The sequence below is a fragment of the Lipophrys pholis genome (genome assembly GCF_963383615.2).
Source record: "Lipophrys pholis genome assembly, chromosome: 7".
NCBI classification, from domain to species: domain Eukaryota; kingdom Metazoa; phylum Chordata; class Actinopteri; order Blenniiformes; family Blenniidae; genus Lipophrys; species Lipophrys pholis.
Window position 1 is genome coordinate 17,876,015 of NC_137638.1, and position 15,737 is coordinate 17,891,751.

The 15,737-nt window shown below is 40.9% G+C and overlaps 1 protein-coding gene across 6 annotated transcripts in view; it reads right to left on the reverse strand.

The window, feature by feature from the left end:
- The window catches only part of ap1b1 (adaptor related protein complex 1 subunit beta 1), a 29,997-nt gene extending 17,581 nt beyond the window's left edge, over positions 1 to 12,416 (reverse strand). For 3 of the 6 annotated variants that reach the window (XM_080466900.1, XM_080466898.1, XM_080466901.1), the window contains exons 1-13: positions 12,367 to 12,416; positions 9,911 to 9,971; positions 7,831 to 7,936; positions 7,591 to 7,726; positions 6,297 to 6,542; positions 5,854 to 6,044; positions 5,511 to 5,732; positions 5,294 to 5,414; positions 5,090 to 5,185; positions 3,908 to 4,023; positions 2,386 to 2,551; positions 1,544 to 1,642; positions 344 to 603 (exon numbers count right to left, since the gene is read on the reverse strand). In XM_080466900.1, the coding sequence (XP_080323026.1) occupies positions 344 to 603; positions 1,544 to 1,642; positions 2,386 to 2,551; positions 3,908 to 4,023; positions 5,090 to 5,185; positions 5,294 to 5,414; positions 5,511 to 5,732; positions 5,854 to 6,044; positions 6,297 to 6,542; positions 7,591 to 7,726; positions 7,831 to 7,936; positions 9,911 to 9,947 (1,796 nt within the window). In that variant the 5' untranslated portion in view covers positions 9,948 to 9,971; positions 12,367 to 12,416. Of the gene's footprint in view, positions 1 to 343; positions 604 to 1,543; positions 1,643 to 2,385; positions 2,552 to 3,907; positions 4,024 to 5,089; positions 5,186 to 5,293; positions 5,415 to 5,510; positions 5,733 to 5,853; positions 6,045 to 6,296; positions 6,543 to 7,590; positions 7,727 to 7,830; positions 7,937 to 9,910; positions 9,972 to 12,077; positions 12,201 to 12,366 lie in introns of those variants that run through there. The other 3 variants (XM_080466896.1, XM_080466899.1, XM_080466897.1) reach the window with 3 other exon arrangements.
- Positions 12,417 to 15,737: the final 3,321 nt, after the last annotated feature.

Below are 15,737 nucleotides of genomic sequence, written 5' to 3' on the forward strand. Positions count from 1 at the left end.
CATTTCACAAACCAGACAAATCTGGTCACTTTCACATCACTGTCATCCCAGTTAACCTGTTGATATGTGAACTCCTTGAGAAGAACAGTAACTGTATGTGATGAGGTGCAGGTCTGGAGGGAACAAAGACCACAGAGAAATATCCACACGACCTCACACTGCCGAGAGTGTTACTCAGCAGAACTGATAGAAAACATAATAGCAGAGTCTAGGTGCAATGTCCACTTAAGAAAACAACCCCCTTTGCCTTCAGTGGTTCAACAAACAAACAAACAAATAAATAAATAGATAGATAGATAGATAAATAAATAAATAAATAAAATAAATAAAGAGCATGACTCACGATCCAGCACTGCCGGGGAGCCTCTTGTGCTGAACGCCACGGCTGCCCTCAACAAAGGCACTGGGAGGCTTGTGGTACACAGAGGCCAGAGTGCCAATGTGGCAGATAAGCTCCTCCAGGAGCGTGGGCTCGATCAGATCGGTCTCCTCAGAAATCAGAGGCTTCTCAGCCAGAACCACCTCCTTGGCAGCCACAGGGTCTGTGGAGAGCAGACGCCAGTAGATGTAGCCTCGATCCCTGAGGTCTGGGTTGTCAGAGTCCTGCAAAGAGCGACAAAGGTGAAGGGATGAGAATGAACAATGTTACATATCAAATGTTTAATAAGTATTTGATGTTGGCTACTGCAGCAATTCAAAGATGAACATCTGAGATAGTGCCAACATAGCTAATCTCACACTGTACCTTGTAATTAGTTTTTTTTTTTTTTAGACTTAGTGCTTCCAGGGTTTCAGTGGATTCCAATTATCTACAATGCAAACTCACCAAAAAAAAGTGGGTTTTTTTTTCATAAAGTTTTGTTGGAGTTCTGTTGTTGCTTGCTTTGTGCACTGTACCAGAACAAAACTCCAAAAATACACACTCTTGGACAGAAGTTCCAGTTCTTACAATCTGCTTTTGTTAAAAAAATTAAAAAATAAATAATTACAAAGATGTTGTTTAGGTCACTGAAACATATTTGAAGCGATGATTCTTGCAAATTAGACAAAATCAGATAGCGTTGTTATGAGAAGTTGCTTGTGTTCAGTCATTTTCACGGTGGAGCGAACAAGACTGAGAAAAAGACAGCTCTCCATTGCCACCCTGATATTTGTATTGCAGACTCCATGGGAACACAGGATATTTTCCAGAAAGTGAACTCATCAGCTCACAACCGAAAGTCATTAAAACAAAATTAAGTTTGAGCACAGTAAAGTACACTCAAATCACTGGAGCCATTAGGAAGTTCAGCCTAATGAAACCATCAATACTAAAGTGTCTCTAAAATAAATATTCCAAAGATATTAGATTAGAAAGCTCTTTGGGAAAAAGATATTAAAAGAGGCTGGATGGGAGCAAACTGCACACGCTAAGAGGAGGAAGACAATAATGGAAAGCTCAAAGTAGCGGCCAAAACCGGGCGGATGATCAGGCAACTACAGACAGAAATACTAGTTGAATATAAAACGGATGAGCTGAACTGTTGGTGTGTGTTTTTCTCACCTGGGTGGCGAGGCTGAGCACCTGCTGCACCAGCTCCTGCGTCTCTGTGGGCTTTTTCAGGAACAACTTGACGATTGCTGTCAGAAGCTGAAGCTGCACCTGCAGGTCACAGTGCACACACACACACTGGTGTTACAGCTGCTACCATCAGAATGCAACCAAGTATAAGTGGAGTGAGCAAGTGCATCCCAATAATGGGCTTAACTCAAAGCTCTGCAATGGACATTAAGCAATGAAACGGAAGAAATCTCAAGGTTTAGATTTCCCATGAATGCCAACCAGTAAATATTTCCACTACGAATTTAATCTGCACAATGGCACAGTTGGGAATATTTTATGCATAATGCATATCTTTCTACCCGCAAACACTGTATTTATGATCAGTAAAGCTTCTCCAAGGCAACAATTAGAGAATCGATCAGTTACTCAGAGGATAATGTCTAACAAAAGCTTCGATGAAAAGCACAGTGAGCTGTGGAGAAAGCTCTTCTGAGAGAAGGCTGGCTTTTCTACAAAACATGCCTCTGAGCCACACACAAAAACTGATCCACTTATTGCACCGTCTTCTCATTAAACAAGGTTAGTCACAGTAAAACAAAATATTACACCCCTCCGATTCTGTAATTTTCTCATTTGAAAATAATTAAACAGTTAAATCAGATCAGTCCTCTGAAGCTCCTCTGCGTTTGCGTGCGACACGGCTCCTTCTTCTTCAGAGCTAACCAATTATTTCTGACTACAGAGTGCCTCTGACTGACAGAAATTAATGCAGAGCATTGGTACGACGACCATTGAATATGAACTTTGTTTTAAATAACTTCCCCACAGACTCCGAAACACACCTGAGTGCTTTCATCATGGAAACCCTCCAAGAAGCTCTCCAGCAGCTCATCAGCATTATCGATGCGCTCAGCGTACTCGCCCACAATCCAGATCATGGCGGCACGGGCCTCCGGCTCATCCAGGGAGTCCAAGTTTTCACACAGCGTGGCAATCACACTCTCATACCTAAAAACAGTCAAAGAAAACAACATGGTCATAGAATTCAAATAGTGCATACAAGAGGAAAGAAAACAAATTTAAGAAGGACATTGAGAAACTCAATGCAGTTTCCTTCAGGTAGCGATCTTCTATTCTCAGCCAAGAGGGGCCAAGGGAGGAAAACGACAATATGAGTGATGGAAGAACAAATTCTACACATCGAGCTTGTAAAGCAGCCAACTTAAACAAGGAGACGTATAACGTAATTAAGATTTATTACTTTGGAGGCGTGTGTTCTGGAAGCCTGACAAATGTGAAGCCATTATTCACTCTGGATTTGATCCTTCTCAGGCTAGACACCCAAACATTAAGACTTCAGCCATCTTTGATGGATTTGGAGTCCAGCATGAAATGCCTGGCAAATCCCAAATCCATTTATATGATGTTTTTATAGCCAGATATGCCAAGACTCAAATGTCTAATTAATAGAAAAAAAGCTGGAGTTCAACCGGGCATGACTCATATTGCTCAATGCAAGAGCCATAATGAGCTGGAGACTTTTCAAAGCGACGCCCTTGGAGCCTCACGACTCAAGAAAGAGAGTCTCAGGCTGAGTGGGAGAGGTTTCTGTCTGGCACATGAATCTACTCTGTTGGATCCACAGCAGAAGTCACACTCCAACTCAATCAACGTGGTCTTTCACCGGATGCAATGAAGGCAGTGTGTTCAGTCCGCAGAGTTTTCTTGAGGTTAAAATGAGCCTTCACACTGGCAAATTAAAGCCCAGGTAACAGTAAGTGAGGCGTGATCACTTATTCTTAACGGCACATGCAAGTCCTTGACCCATTAAGACCTGAGCAAACCTAAGTGTGCCTCTTTTTGGATGAAGGTGCTGTGCGGAGCCTTTCAGCCTCTGCCCAAAGAAATGCATGGGTCTGGCTTTTACTTTTCTTCCAGCGCTGCTTTAGATTCTAAAACATGTCTTACTGTGTTGTTCTTTAAGAGGATGAAATCTAATTTAACATCATGGCAGGCGAAGCTCCCCTCCTTCAGGGTCCAAGACCCCACGCCCACTGCTCTAGGTTCTCATAGGTTCAAGTGAACAATGCAAACAATTCCCTCGTAATATGGTGGCACACATCTAAAAATATCTCAATGTGTACAAGCATCATACAAAGGAAAGGTCTGGACATAGAAACTAAGTAATGCCATTGTCTCTTTAGCTCTTTAACAAAACCAGCAAGTAACAAGTCACCAAGGCATCACGTGAAGCACAGATCGACATCCTGCATTCATTCTAGTTTTAAGACTAAAATCAGATCATCAAATACCTGCGAAAATAAGTGACTTTTATACTATTGTGTACTTAAATCAGAAACGCACTTGTTGGGGTACTTGCGGAAGATATCCTTGATGACCACAATGGCTTCCTGCACCACATAGTTGACCTTGGTCTGGATTAGATCCAGCAGGGTGCTGACGCAGCGTTCAGCTGATTGCTGACAAAAGACAGGAAAATAAATGATATTACTAAAGATCAGAAAACAGAAGATGCACTTAGAAATGTGCACAATACAAAACGGTTCTTTTTCATGATTGTATTGGTTCACACATCAAATATTCACAGTTATATTTCTTTTAACCTTTCAAAGGGCTCTCACGGAAAAATACATCTTCATAGTGTGATTGAAGCAAAACTTCTCAAAGTGAGCTTAAAGCATGCAACCCACCCCTAATCCCACCAACTCTTAACGATTGGCGTTACACAATGGCCAGAAAAAGTATAAATCAATAGTTCACCCATACACATTTCTTTTCAGAAAAAAGAAAGCCAACCCCACATTTTGAATACCATTATATTTTAAGACTTTAAAGTCGGAGCAAATAAACATACATACATACCGGTATGTGCCATTTTTGTAAAATAAAGTCTCTCCGAGGTGTATAACCTTTCCAAAAATGATTTCCAAGCACTGTTGCAACTATGAAATAAAATACCAGCTATGTTACCAAAAAGAAGAAACCGTAATAAATGAGTTGTATTATCGATCATATTATGACCACCTGCATAACAGTGTGAAGTCACGCTTGTGCTCTGATCTGTTGAGGAATGGATTCCACGAGAAGGTGTATTCTGATGTCTGGCTTCAGAATATGTTGGCAGCAGATGAGTTTCGTCCTGCGTGGCCCTCCAATGAGCCTGGGCTTCCATTCGTCTTTCCTCAGACCACTCAGATTTTCTGCTTCGGACACATCAACTTCTAACATAAAATGTTCACTTCCTGAATAATTTATCCCAACACATTGACAAGTGCCTTGATGAAGAGATAATCAGCGTTATTGAGCTCGCCTTTCAGTGGTCATAATGTTACGGCTGATTGGTGCAGGCTCTTACCCACAGCACTGTCTTGACAGAGCCACCTTGTGTTTGAAACTGAGCCTTACAGCCGGCTTTTAATCATTTACAGTTTCTGCTTCAGCGTTGAAGAGACGGTAAACACGGGCACATGAACTGGTGTTCCAGCACTGCTGACACAAATATTTAAACACATGACCTCCACCCACCTCTACTTTGATGGCACAGCGGCCGATGGCTCGGACCGCTTTACGCACAAAGTCCACATCCACCTCGGTGGCGTACTCCTTCAGCTCAGCCAGCACCTGCTCGGGGACAGACGTGCTCGTCACACAAGTCACCTCAATGAGGATATTTTTAATCTACCGACAGCATGCCAAGATAATAGTGTATTATTGACGCAGGTGTGCTACCTGAGCAATGTTGGCTTGGGATGCCAGGCGAATCATGATGTCCAGCTTCTCCAGTTTCACATAGATCGGATCGTTGTACTTCACAAAGAAAACCTTCATTTCATGTTTCAGGATCTCTGGGCTGAGAAATAAAAAAAACATCAGACATGAATTTCAAACCAAGGTAATGAAATATCAACTGAAACATGATGCTTTAAAGGCAGCATTTCCTACTGACCGCCTCTGGACGATGAGATTGATGTTTCTAAGTGCAACATATTGCAGCTCGGGCTCAGCAGACAGGAGGGTGACCAGTGGAGGGGCGAGTTTTTTCAGCAGAGTGCCATAATAGTCCAAGTCTTTGGGCAGCATCTCCATGAACTTCATTAAAACTTTGACGGCTGACAACACCACCGCGGAGTTGGCGTGGGAGAGCCGTGGGGTCACACGCTCACAGATGCTGATGGATGTTAATGACGTTGAAAAAGAAAACCACACAATTAAACCAAGTCCACCGGGAAACGATGTGTCAACTGACATGCAGGAGGAGAAAACTATGATCAGAAGAGTCCGCTGGTTACCTTTGAGACTCACGGTCATCACGAGGTGTGTAATTGGCCAGACAGTCAAGAATGAAGATCTGTCCCCACTCTGTGCACTCATTAAGAGCCGTTAGCAACTTGTTTATGGTCTGAGGGTTGAGGTCCAGTAGATTACTGTTGGGATGAGACTCCGCTATCTCAGACAGCGCTGCCACTGCGTTTGCTACGACCTAATGGCAAGAGGACAGATAAACACCAAAAAAAAACCAACAAAAAAAACTAACAGTGGCCAACAAATACATCAAAAGACAGAGAGGGTGTTGTACTATCACACACTGCTGGCATCACATTAAACACTTCTGTGCCAGCAAAGAGCTTATCAGTGAAATACAAGACGGCGGTTTGAAGCCAGCTGTGCCACCATGAGAAGAGATCTTAGCAGGCTCAATAACCAACTTATGAGTTGCCAGAAGTCAGCGTACCATGGGGTTGGAGTCTGAGATCAGATCTTTCAGGGTGTCTAAGAAGCCTTGATCCTCCACCAACTGGGCGTTGATGTCGTGGAGCTTCGCTACACACACGGCTGCCGTCTTCCTGACGTACGGGTCTTCGTCCTTCAGACATTTTCTCAGTGGCTCACAGAGGTACTCCGTGATTTTGTCCACACGAATGCAGCCCATCGTACGAACAGCCAGGGCCCGGATGAGAGGGTTGGGGTCTTCACAGTCCTAGGAGTCGGAACATCATGAGTTTAACAGTTTGTGTTTCTACCGACTTACAAATATAGTAATATTGAGGCCACTTGGATTTATTTAGATTTTACGGCTGTGCACTTGCTAAAGATGTACACAAATCGTGCCTGTAAAATGACAGGCCATCATGCCAGTAAACTACAAACACCATATTGACAACTGTGCTTTTCTGTTTTCATTCAATCAGACTTTGATAGCTTCAGTACAACAAAAAATATATATATCATTGTGTTACAATTGCTATAATACAAGAAATTTGAAAAAAAAAAGGAACAACTGAGACAGATGACTGTCTTGAACCTCAGCTAAAACCTTGACATTAAGTTATTATACTACTAAACTCAGGAACGTGGGAGAGAAACAGCAGTGAGAAGCACACACAGCTGTGAAGAGTGCTGCACGCATGAAAAAGCTGCAAATGTTCATACTGCTTGCCATACAAAGCCCTGGACGGCGATATGCAATTAAAAACTAATTCTATTTCATCCACACTCACAAAACAGAAAAACACTCATTTGTAAATTCTGATCATACACAAAGACACCGTGTGAATAAAAAGTAGACTATTACTTTTCCTGTTTGGCTCAAGCAAGACATGAAGCAAGCAAAGCAAATAAAGCAGGAAACTTCTGAATCGCAAAGACCTGGTAATTTAAATACTGCTCTAGACTTAAGATGTTCTAATTCAAATTCATACACGTAACGCATACCAGGATTTTGTTGCAATGGTCTAGAGATAGTGATACAATAAAATAGCACTAATATTTTAACAGGTGTTCCTTTTCTCTTTGCATGTGATCCTTGTGATGATCTGGGACCAGCAGAGCCATAATCTGCCTTTTAGCCAGCATTGGCTGGGACAGACTTCATCTCTGCAGCTCCAGATAAAGGATCAACTGTTGAGGAAGCACTCAAGAACTAAAATACACTTCTAATAATCACAAACTATACAGATTATTTAACTTGACTGATACATTCCTAACTCCACGCAGCTTCTACATACTGACTAAACAGTACTTTTTACCTTCACAAAGGTGTTAACAGCCATGATAGCCATGTCAGGTTGACTCTTGGCGTAGTTCATCAGGTAGAGGTAGACCAGCTTTTTCAGCTCCAGGTTATCCGTCTGCATGCAGTTCACAACATCTGGGAACAGCGCGCTGACAGAGGGAAGACTGGGATGTGACTGCAGCATCAACATGTGAAACAAGGCAACTGCATGATGCGACTGTGGACCTCTCTGGCTTTATCAGCACAGGCTTACCTGACATCCTTGCCCACTGTCATGGATGCAATGACTTTCTTTACGGCCTCCTTCTTCTTCTCTTTCTTATCACTGTTTAGCTCTGCCTTGAGCTCAAAGATCTCCCCTGCGCACAAACATACAAAAGAAATAGAAGGAATCATTCACCATGTAATCCTTTTGACAAATTGACAGAAGAAACAGAACTGTGCAGCAGGGCCCACAAACTGGCCGGCGGACAGTGATCTGCCAGAGATACTTGTAAAGTAAATCCTCCACACTTTGTGATACGACTGTGAAGAGTGAAGATAGGAAGTTGTGGGTGAAGCATCGCAATCTGAGAGTGTGAGGGGACGTTTTCACAGCAGCACTAATAAAACTGGCAGCACAGCAAGCATGCCAATACTTACAGTTTTCAAACAGGCCCAGTAATATGGATAAACCATCCACTAAAACAGTTTTTCTTTTTCTTTTTAAATGCTTGTTTTTATCGAACAATGAGTGAAAGAATCACTAACTTCTTACATGTGGAGACAACTGCTTCACCCTCAGTGCAATTAATTCATGCAGCGAGTCTTCATGAAATGTTCATGAAGGGTGACAAAGGAGATTCTTCACTGATTGGTACAAAGTTTGTATTGACAAACAGAAAACTCAGAGGCTCAGCTTTGTTTTCATTCCGGTGCAGAGTCACTACTGCATATTTACACAAATTAAAATGTAAAAACATAAGACTGTGAGTGCACTGTCAATTTGGGACTTAAACCGGAATCTAGTCACTTGAGTTTCCCAGCCAACATAAACCCTTAATCACATTGAATCTCCTTCAAGATTTCAGCAGCAGACTGAGCAGAAACACACCATCAGGTCTGCGGTAAGCCCCAACGATCACGAGGAGTCGGCGCTCTATCACCTATAAGCTTCTGTTTACATTTCCCCGACTTTCTCAGAGCAACAGTTCTGGGAGGTGTGGATGGAACCCACACATGCAGCAAGAGCCACAACAGTTTTATCTCAGGGCCACCTCTCAATATGTCTGCCCGGATGTACACGAGCTGCTGCCATTGGTCTTTGGCAGTGACACCGACACGAAAGACAAAACATTTTCAAGACTTCATCCTTCAAGGCTTCAACAGTCTGAGCCATTTTAGCAGTCTATTAGGCTTCTACGCTGTTCATAAACTTCATTCAGCAGGAGGTTGCCTGGTGGTTTAATGGGTGGTGTTCGAAGCGAGATTGTCCCCGGTTCGAGTTTCCATATTCTCCTTGATCATACAAGGGTTCTCTCTCCGGCTACCATCCATGTTTTAGGCTCATTTGTAACTCCAAATTGCCTGTAGATGTGAATGTGATGGTCTTTCTTTCTCCGTTTGCCCTGTGACGTCCAGGGTGTCTGAGATCAGCCGAGCTCGGCTTCAGAATCCGATGAAACAGAATCAAAACTGGATGGATTCAACATTAAATCTGACTTCACAAACCGCTACAACCGGAGTAACAATGTTACTCTGCACGTCATGTATATTCCTTAAGGGAATAAATACAAACAAAGCAGACCAGGAATGTGGCCATTGTTCTAGTGATAATTTTGTGTCCTTGTGCTTCTGTTTTCTGGCCTGTTTTTGATGTAATGTTGAAACAATGAAGTGAATTATGTCGTCAGTTGTCAACACGGTGTACTGCAGTAGGACTTCATTTGATTGATGCACAGTGTACTGAATCATATATTGCAGTTTGGTCTTTGTGTGATATGTATATCACGATAATGATAATATTGCAAAATGTCTTGCAGCCTTAATCTCCATGATCTTAAACTGCTTGGATTTATTGTTCAACTGCATACAAAAGTTCAAAAGCATCGTGTCACTTGGATTATACCCGTTATTTATTCATTTTTCAACTGTCAACAGCTTTAAATACATTTCTAAATTAACATCCTTTAAAACAGACTTTCGAACGCCATCCAGTGTCACTCAACCAAACCGGATTAATGCAATTAAGACTTGTTGGCAATGTTTAATTAAGTGTACCATGTAAATCTAACCTGTCAGTTTTTTTTAACATGCTAATCAGCAAATTGAATAACAATAAGGAGAAATCAGACCTTTCTTGGTGGTGGTGAAGTACTTGGAGTCTGTCATCTTGGATCCAAATTGTCGATTCTCCTGCAACAGCAACAGAAAAAAAAAAAAGAGCAGAGGGACGTGTGAGAAATCTTTTACTGACTTGGAGCATCACAAGAGCAACAGGAAACACAGGAAGTGCAAGCGCAGGGAAAAGAGAGGAATTCCTGTCCTTTTCTAGGCATTTGATGATCCACCATTGGAAAAGAAAACAAGAAAGTTTGCTAAGCAATCAGACACTGATATGTCATCCTGAAAAACAAACATTCCTCGTCAGCATATGTGGTGCCAGCGACGTGCTCTTCAGCCGACTTTAAATGTTTCCACTGTTTTTCTTTCCCCACTTGATAGAACCTCTTTGCAAAACTTTTCAATAATTTAAAAATAAAATCCAGCAGATAAACGTCAACTCTTGAATCGAGTAAGAACTGTCTTTTTAACTTCAACTCAAGGAAGCTCAACAAATATTCAGATTGAGATTCAGACACAGCTCCCATTAAACACTGACTGTTATTTTTTTGTTTTTAATCTATTGACCAGAGCTGCTATGAGCAGTGGACCGACAGACAATTATTAACAAACCGTACAAAACATAGAAAGTTATATTTTTTTCCTCACTTTTGGTTGGCTATGGTATTTCGTAGGGATATTTTCAATATGTTTTAATTGTATAGGTAACAATGTAGTGTTTAGCACTTTTGCCTTGTAGCAAAAACACCCCCAGTTCAAGATTGCATTGGGATTTCAAGGCCTTTCTTTGTGGAGTCTCCATATTTTCAGTTTCCTCTCACAGAACAAAAATGATCAAAAAAAAATCTAAATCTGTCCACAGGTGTGAATTTGTGCATCTGCTTCTGTGTTGGACTGGCGACCTGCCTTTGGTGAATCCAACACTCCGAGACCCCGAGCTGGGTAAAAGGGTACAAGATGCATGTTTATTGTTTCACTATTGGTTAACATATTTAGGTTTGGAAAATAACCCTAATGCGGGCTGAGTAGCGTTTTTAAGGAATCCAGGTGCTCTCTTATGCTTAACCATATTTTGTTGCCTTTTCTTACAAGTCTGATTAAATTAGTCTTAAGTGGCTGCTCCCTTTTTGCAGGGGTCGCCAAAGGAAATAATTGCAGACACACATAAATGTGTTTATTGGATTATATATATTTATTGGTTTGGGCGAGCAACACAGATAACAGAAGTTAACTAAATAGTTTTCATTTGTCAACCCTGACATCTTTTAAATATGGCAACCTCCATTTTTAATGTAATCACATGACAGCTTAAAGGACAGCAAATCTCAGACCAGTGCCCAGGCCTGCACAATGACAATCTACAATACATTTATGAAGTTAAATTAAAATGTCATGTTTTTACGTTTCAATTTTTACTTTTAAATGAATATTGCCAATTCAAGACACTAATCCCAACTGCTTAGTAACACATCTTGGAACACAAACTTTATGATCAACGCTCCTGTTCACAGATCTTCATGATGTGTAGGATGTAGGTCAGTACACAATAACAACACCAAGTCACTAAATCTGGAATAAGTCAGACAGTGTGCACATTAACTAACTGTTGGCTGCGTTTGAAGGGAAACTTCTTGTGAGGGAAACTTGCAGGCAGAGAGATGCTATCGGAGAAGTGATGCTCAGGCTCGGGCCTGCCGGGTATTAATGTTATTTTAACGATAGACGCGACGACCTGCACTGACAAGCCAGATGCATCCCTCAGTTGACTGTTGGTTGAGTTTTGGAGTAGCTGACAACACTCCACAGATTACTAACCAGCCACTAAGTTAACCAAACACGACGCGTATTAACTGAGCCGACGGGCGAAGCGAGCCAAAGCTAACTACGGTACGTTTTTGTTATAAATAGCACTGTTATCGTGTCAAACGGATAACCTATCTGCCTTCTCGCTCATAGTTTACCAACTAATCATATATACAATCAACACTGGAATTTGTCAACTTATTTGAGCAACTTTGTCACAGAGGAAACGCTGGCTATCTGGCTAGCTCCATGCTACAATGACGTTAGCCTAGCAGGCTCGAGCGACCAGATATCGCAGACAAACGTGAGATAAAGCTGCGTAAATTACTCCCGACAAAAAGTTTAATCGCTGATGCTGTCCGTTCAACTACTCACGCATAACTGATTGGCCCATTCCTGCATGTTTGCGGTAGTTATGGCGGATGAATGGGAGTGTGGCTAACGGCTAGCAGCCCGCTGCAGTGTGCCTGTCAGTGGTCAGTTGCACGGCTGAGACATGACCTTCTAAGCGGGGCTTTAAGGAAGCCTTTTGCCGGGGATGGTTAAGCCCTTAATCTATCGGCCTAATTCAGACCTTACCCGAAGAATTAGCGTACCTTCGGGAGTTAAAATTAACCTCGTCGCACACCGAATCTGGAGAGAAAATCCCCAACAAACATCTTACCGTGACAGGCGTAGTAGGAGCAGTGATGGCCTTCGTCCCCTCCCACTTGATTTACTTCCGTCTTTGCACAAAACAAGCGAGAGGTTGTGTGGAGTCAGCTTTCATTCAGAGGGCTGGCTGTCACAAGCACATAAAAGCAGCCCTACAACTTTATTAAGGATGACATGTACCTTCCAGCTCTAACATCAGTGCGCGGATGGATGAAGAAACACCCGCTTTGTAAAATTATGAATGACGTACCAGTTACTACAAATCTAACCAAATATAATTCTCCATATGTTCATTTAAAGATTAGTCATTCTAAAAACTTGAGTTGGGTCTCTCTTATAATCCCAACCCTCCTTATTCCTTGCTTTGATTTATTCATTTCTTGGATACCAGTGGGACATTATATTATTTTATCTCCTGAACTCAAAATCCTCTTTTAAAGCATTTTGAGTATAACACTCAAGTCCACCATGAACTTTTAAGATCAGGCTTCAAACGTTTCTATTTTAGCTGACAGTGCTGGATCCGGCCACACTGCATTATTTGGAAGGTCAGTGTACTTGGAGAGTTTTCTTCTACTTTTCTCATGACCTGTCACTAACCTCACAGTATATGTCTCACTGCATTTAGTGGATTAACTTGCTGTCTATAATCAACTAATTGGTTTGTTTGTTACTCTCTGTCTCTGTCAAATCATTATCTCCTCTTGCTGTCCACAAACCAAGACCGGTGCAGCTGACAGCTGCCAACTGAGTCTATTTCTGCAGGTTTCCTCCTGTTAATAAGAAGGGTCTTTTTTTCTCTTAATGTCATCTGCTTGCTCCTGTGGAATTTTTTTTTTCTGTTAAAATACCAAGAGATGGATGTCTATATTATTATTGGTGCAACATAAATAGAAATTAATTGAATGAATTAAAATCTCTTCTAAAAAGAAAATGAATTTAAACTCAAAACCAACTAGTTTTAACAAGATGTCTTTGTAGTTCACTGTTTGAGGTTTTTGTTAAAATAGGGTAAAACAATAAGTTATTCTAACATGCAAAACTATGGCAAAACAAGTCAAACCCCCAGATTTTTCTCCTGCAAACATTTCAAGACACAGCGGTTATAAAATATTCGGTTTAGTTTTGAACTTGACCTGAAAAAGCTGCACAAACATAAATATTGTATATTGCGCAAAGTTGATAATCCTGAGAGGAATCGTTCAAAAGGCACATTCTCATCTAATAGTGAGATCTGCAGTGCTAGTGTACACTGGTCTAGGTGCCTGTATGTGTGGGTTGTCTCCTCGGTAATCTGATTTACTCCCACAGCCTAAAAACATGCATGACAGGTTAATTGGTGACTCTAAACTGAGTGGACGTGTGAATGTGAGTCGGTCTGTCGCTGTGCTTACCCTGTGATGGACTGATGACTCTTTTTACTCTGCGTTCACTCATAGTCAGCTGGATAAAATGGTATTGATATGGCTCAATGGTGGTAACTGCTCAAGATGACATATCAATCTAAGTAGAAAAAACATGTCATGCATGAAGAATAACACCCTATCCATGTTCATGTCCGGGCTTTTCTTAAACAGGCAATGCAGGACGGCCAGAACATGAACATTATATTCCTCATGAAAAAAAATGAATGGCTGATTCATAAATGTCAGAAGAAAACCTTTATTACAAGAACAACTTGACAGCATTTTCAACTTCAAAAAAAAAGAGTGAAATCTTGCAGTATTGCTATTCCATACACACAAATTCCACAATGTCAAGCAATCTGTACATTGAACTGAAGGTTTAGTGAAAATGACATTAGCAAAGAAGAAATTGTCTGGCGAAACATTCAGATTCCGCTGATTGGGGACGTTGAGCAGGAAAATCACTCTTTGTTACAACTGGTAATTCCATGTTCGTATGAAGTCACAGTTTACTGGCGAATCCGAATCACCAGCTTATCACAATGCAAAAGTCTTCAAACAGGCCAAAACACATTTGAAAATAAAGCAGTTCAACCATGTATGATGATGTTTGTACAAGTGAAACTAATATCCAGCTACAAGTTGCAGCTCTAACAATACTGATACACTGTGAATAACCGTTAGAGATGAGTAGTGAGATTCAAATGAAATGTTCAGAAACATCTCAAAAATGTTTTATTGTATGTAGGATAATATATTTTCTAAACTGGCAGTTTTCCTTGGGTATTGCGTCTAACAGAGAGCCGATGAAAAAGCGGGGAAATCTTAAAAAGCCTCACCTCATCCCAACGCCCCAAAACACTTTCATCTGTTGGGATATAGATGTCACTTGAGTTGATTTAATAAATAAATAAATTAGACCAACATCACTCTCCTCTTCACTTCAACACTGTACATGTTCTAGTTTCCATGTATTCCGAGATGCACATTGTTTTTTCACTCATTCTCTCTCGGTGCTTTCAGAAATACCAACAAACCACGCAAAAAAAAATTTTTTTTTCCCCTCTCCACCTGCACAGACTTTGTGACAATTGTCTATCAAAACTGTTACAAAACTTACAAAAACAAATGGCCCCCGCCCAAACCCTTTTTATACAAGCAAGACGCCTTGAGGTGGAGCTTCTCCAGGCCACCACAAAACCAACCTTTCACCTTTCAAGTATATTTTACAAAGTCCACACCTCTTAAATACCAAAAAACAGCACTGTATCTGGATTATGATCTCTTATACTGATGGAGACTGTGCATAAGCTTCAAAAGGAAACCTCCATATCCAGTTACAGTATCTATTATTTATGCAACCACATGCACACACTCCAAGTCTTTCTTCAACCATCACAATTCACCATACCATTCTTACTAGCTCTATTGGCTCTGATCAGCACCTCGACATGACCCTCTGAACTTATGAAATAAGCTGAGAAGTATTTAAAAAAAAAAAAAAAAGGTATTCCCTCTGTAAGTAAAATGTCATTCTTTAGCCACTAGATATCGCTATAGATTGTGCCATGTCCGTCAACGCCATATTCCAAACAGGGGCTTTTTGTGTTTCATAACAAGCAGTGATACAACATATCTATATATATCTATATATATATAGATATATATATATATCTATATATATATATATAGTTTCAAGTATAGTTTATATGAAAAATTGGCAATGCACCTCATTTTTTTAACACATCCAGGCCCTAGATTTCCAATCATCATTATAAATAGTATCATAATGGGAATGTAGTGTTAGGAGTAGATCTTAGAGATGTTAAGCAAAAACATTCAAAACTAACATGTGAATAAATTTTAAGGCAAAGGGAACTGTCAAGGCATTTCCAACACCAATATTGCATAGCTAAGGCAGCACAGAACTTAATACAGTGAATATGTACAGTAAACTGTAAATCCCAAGCTTTTT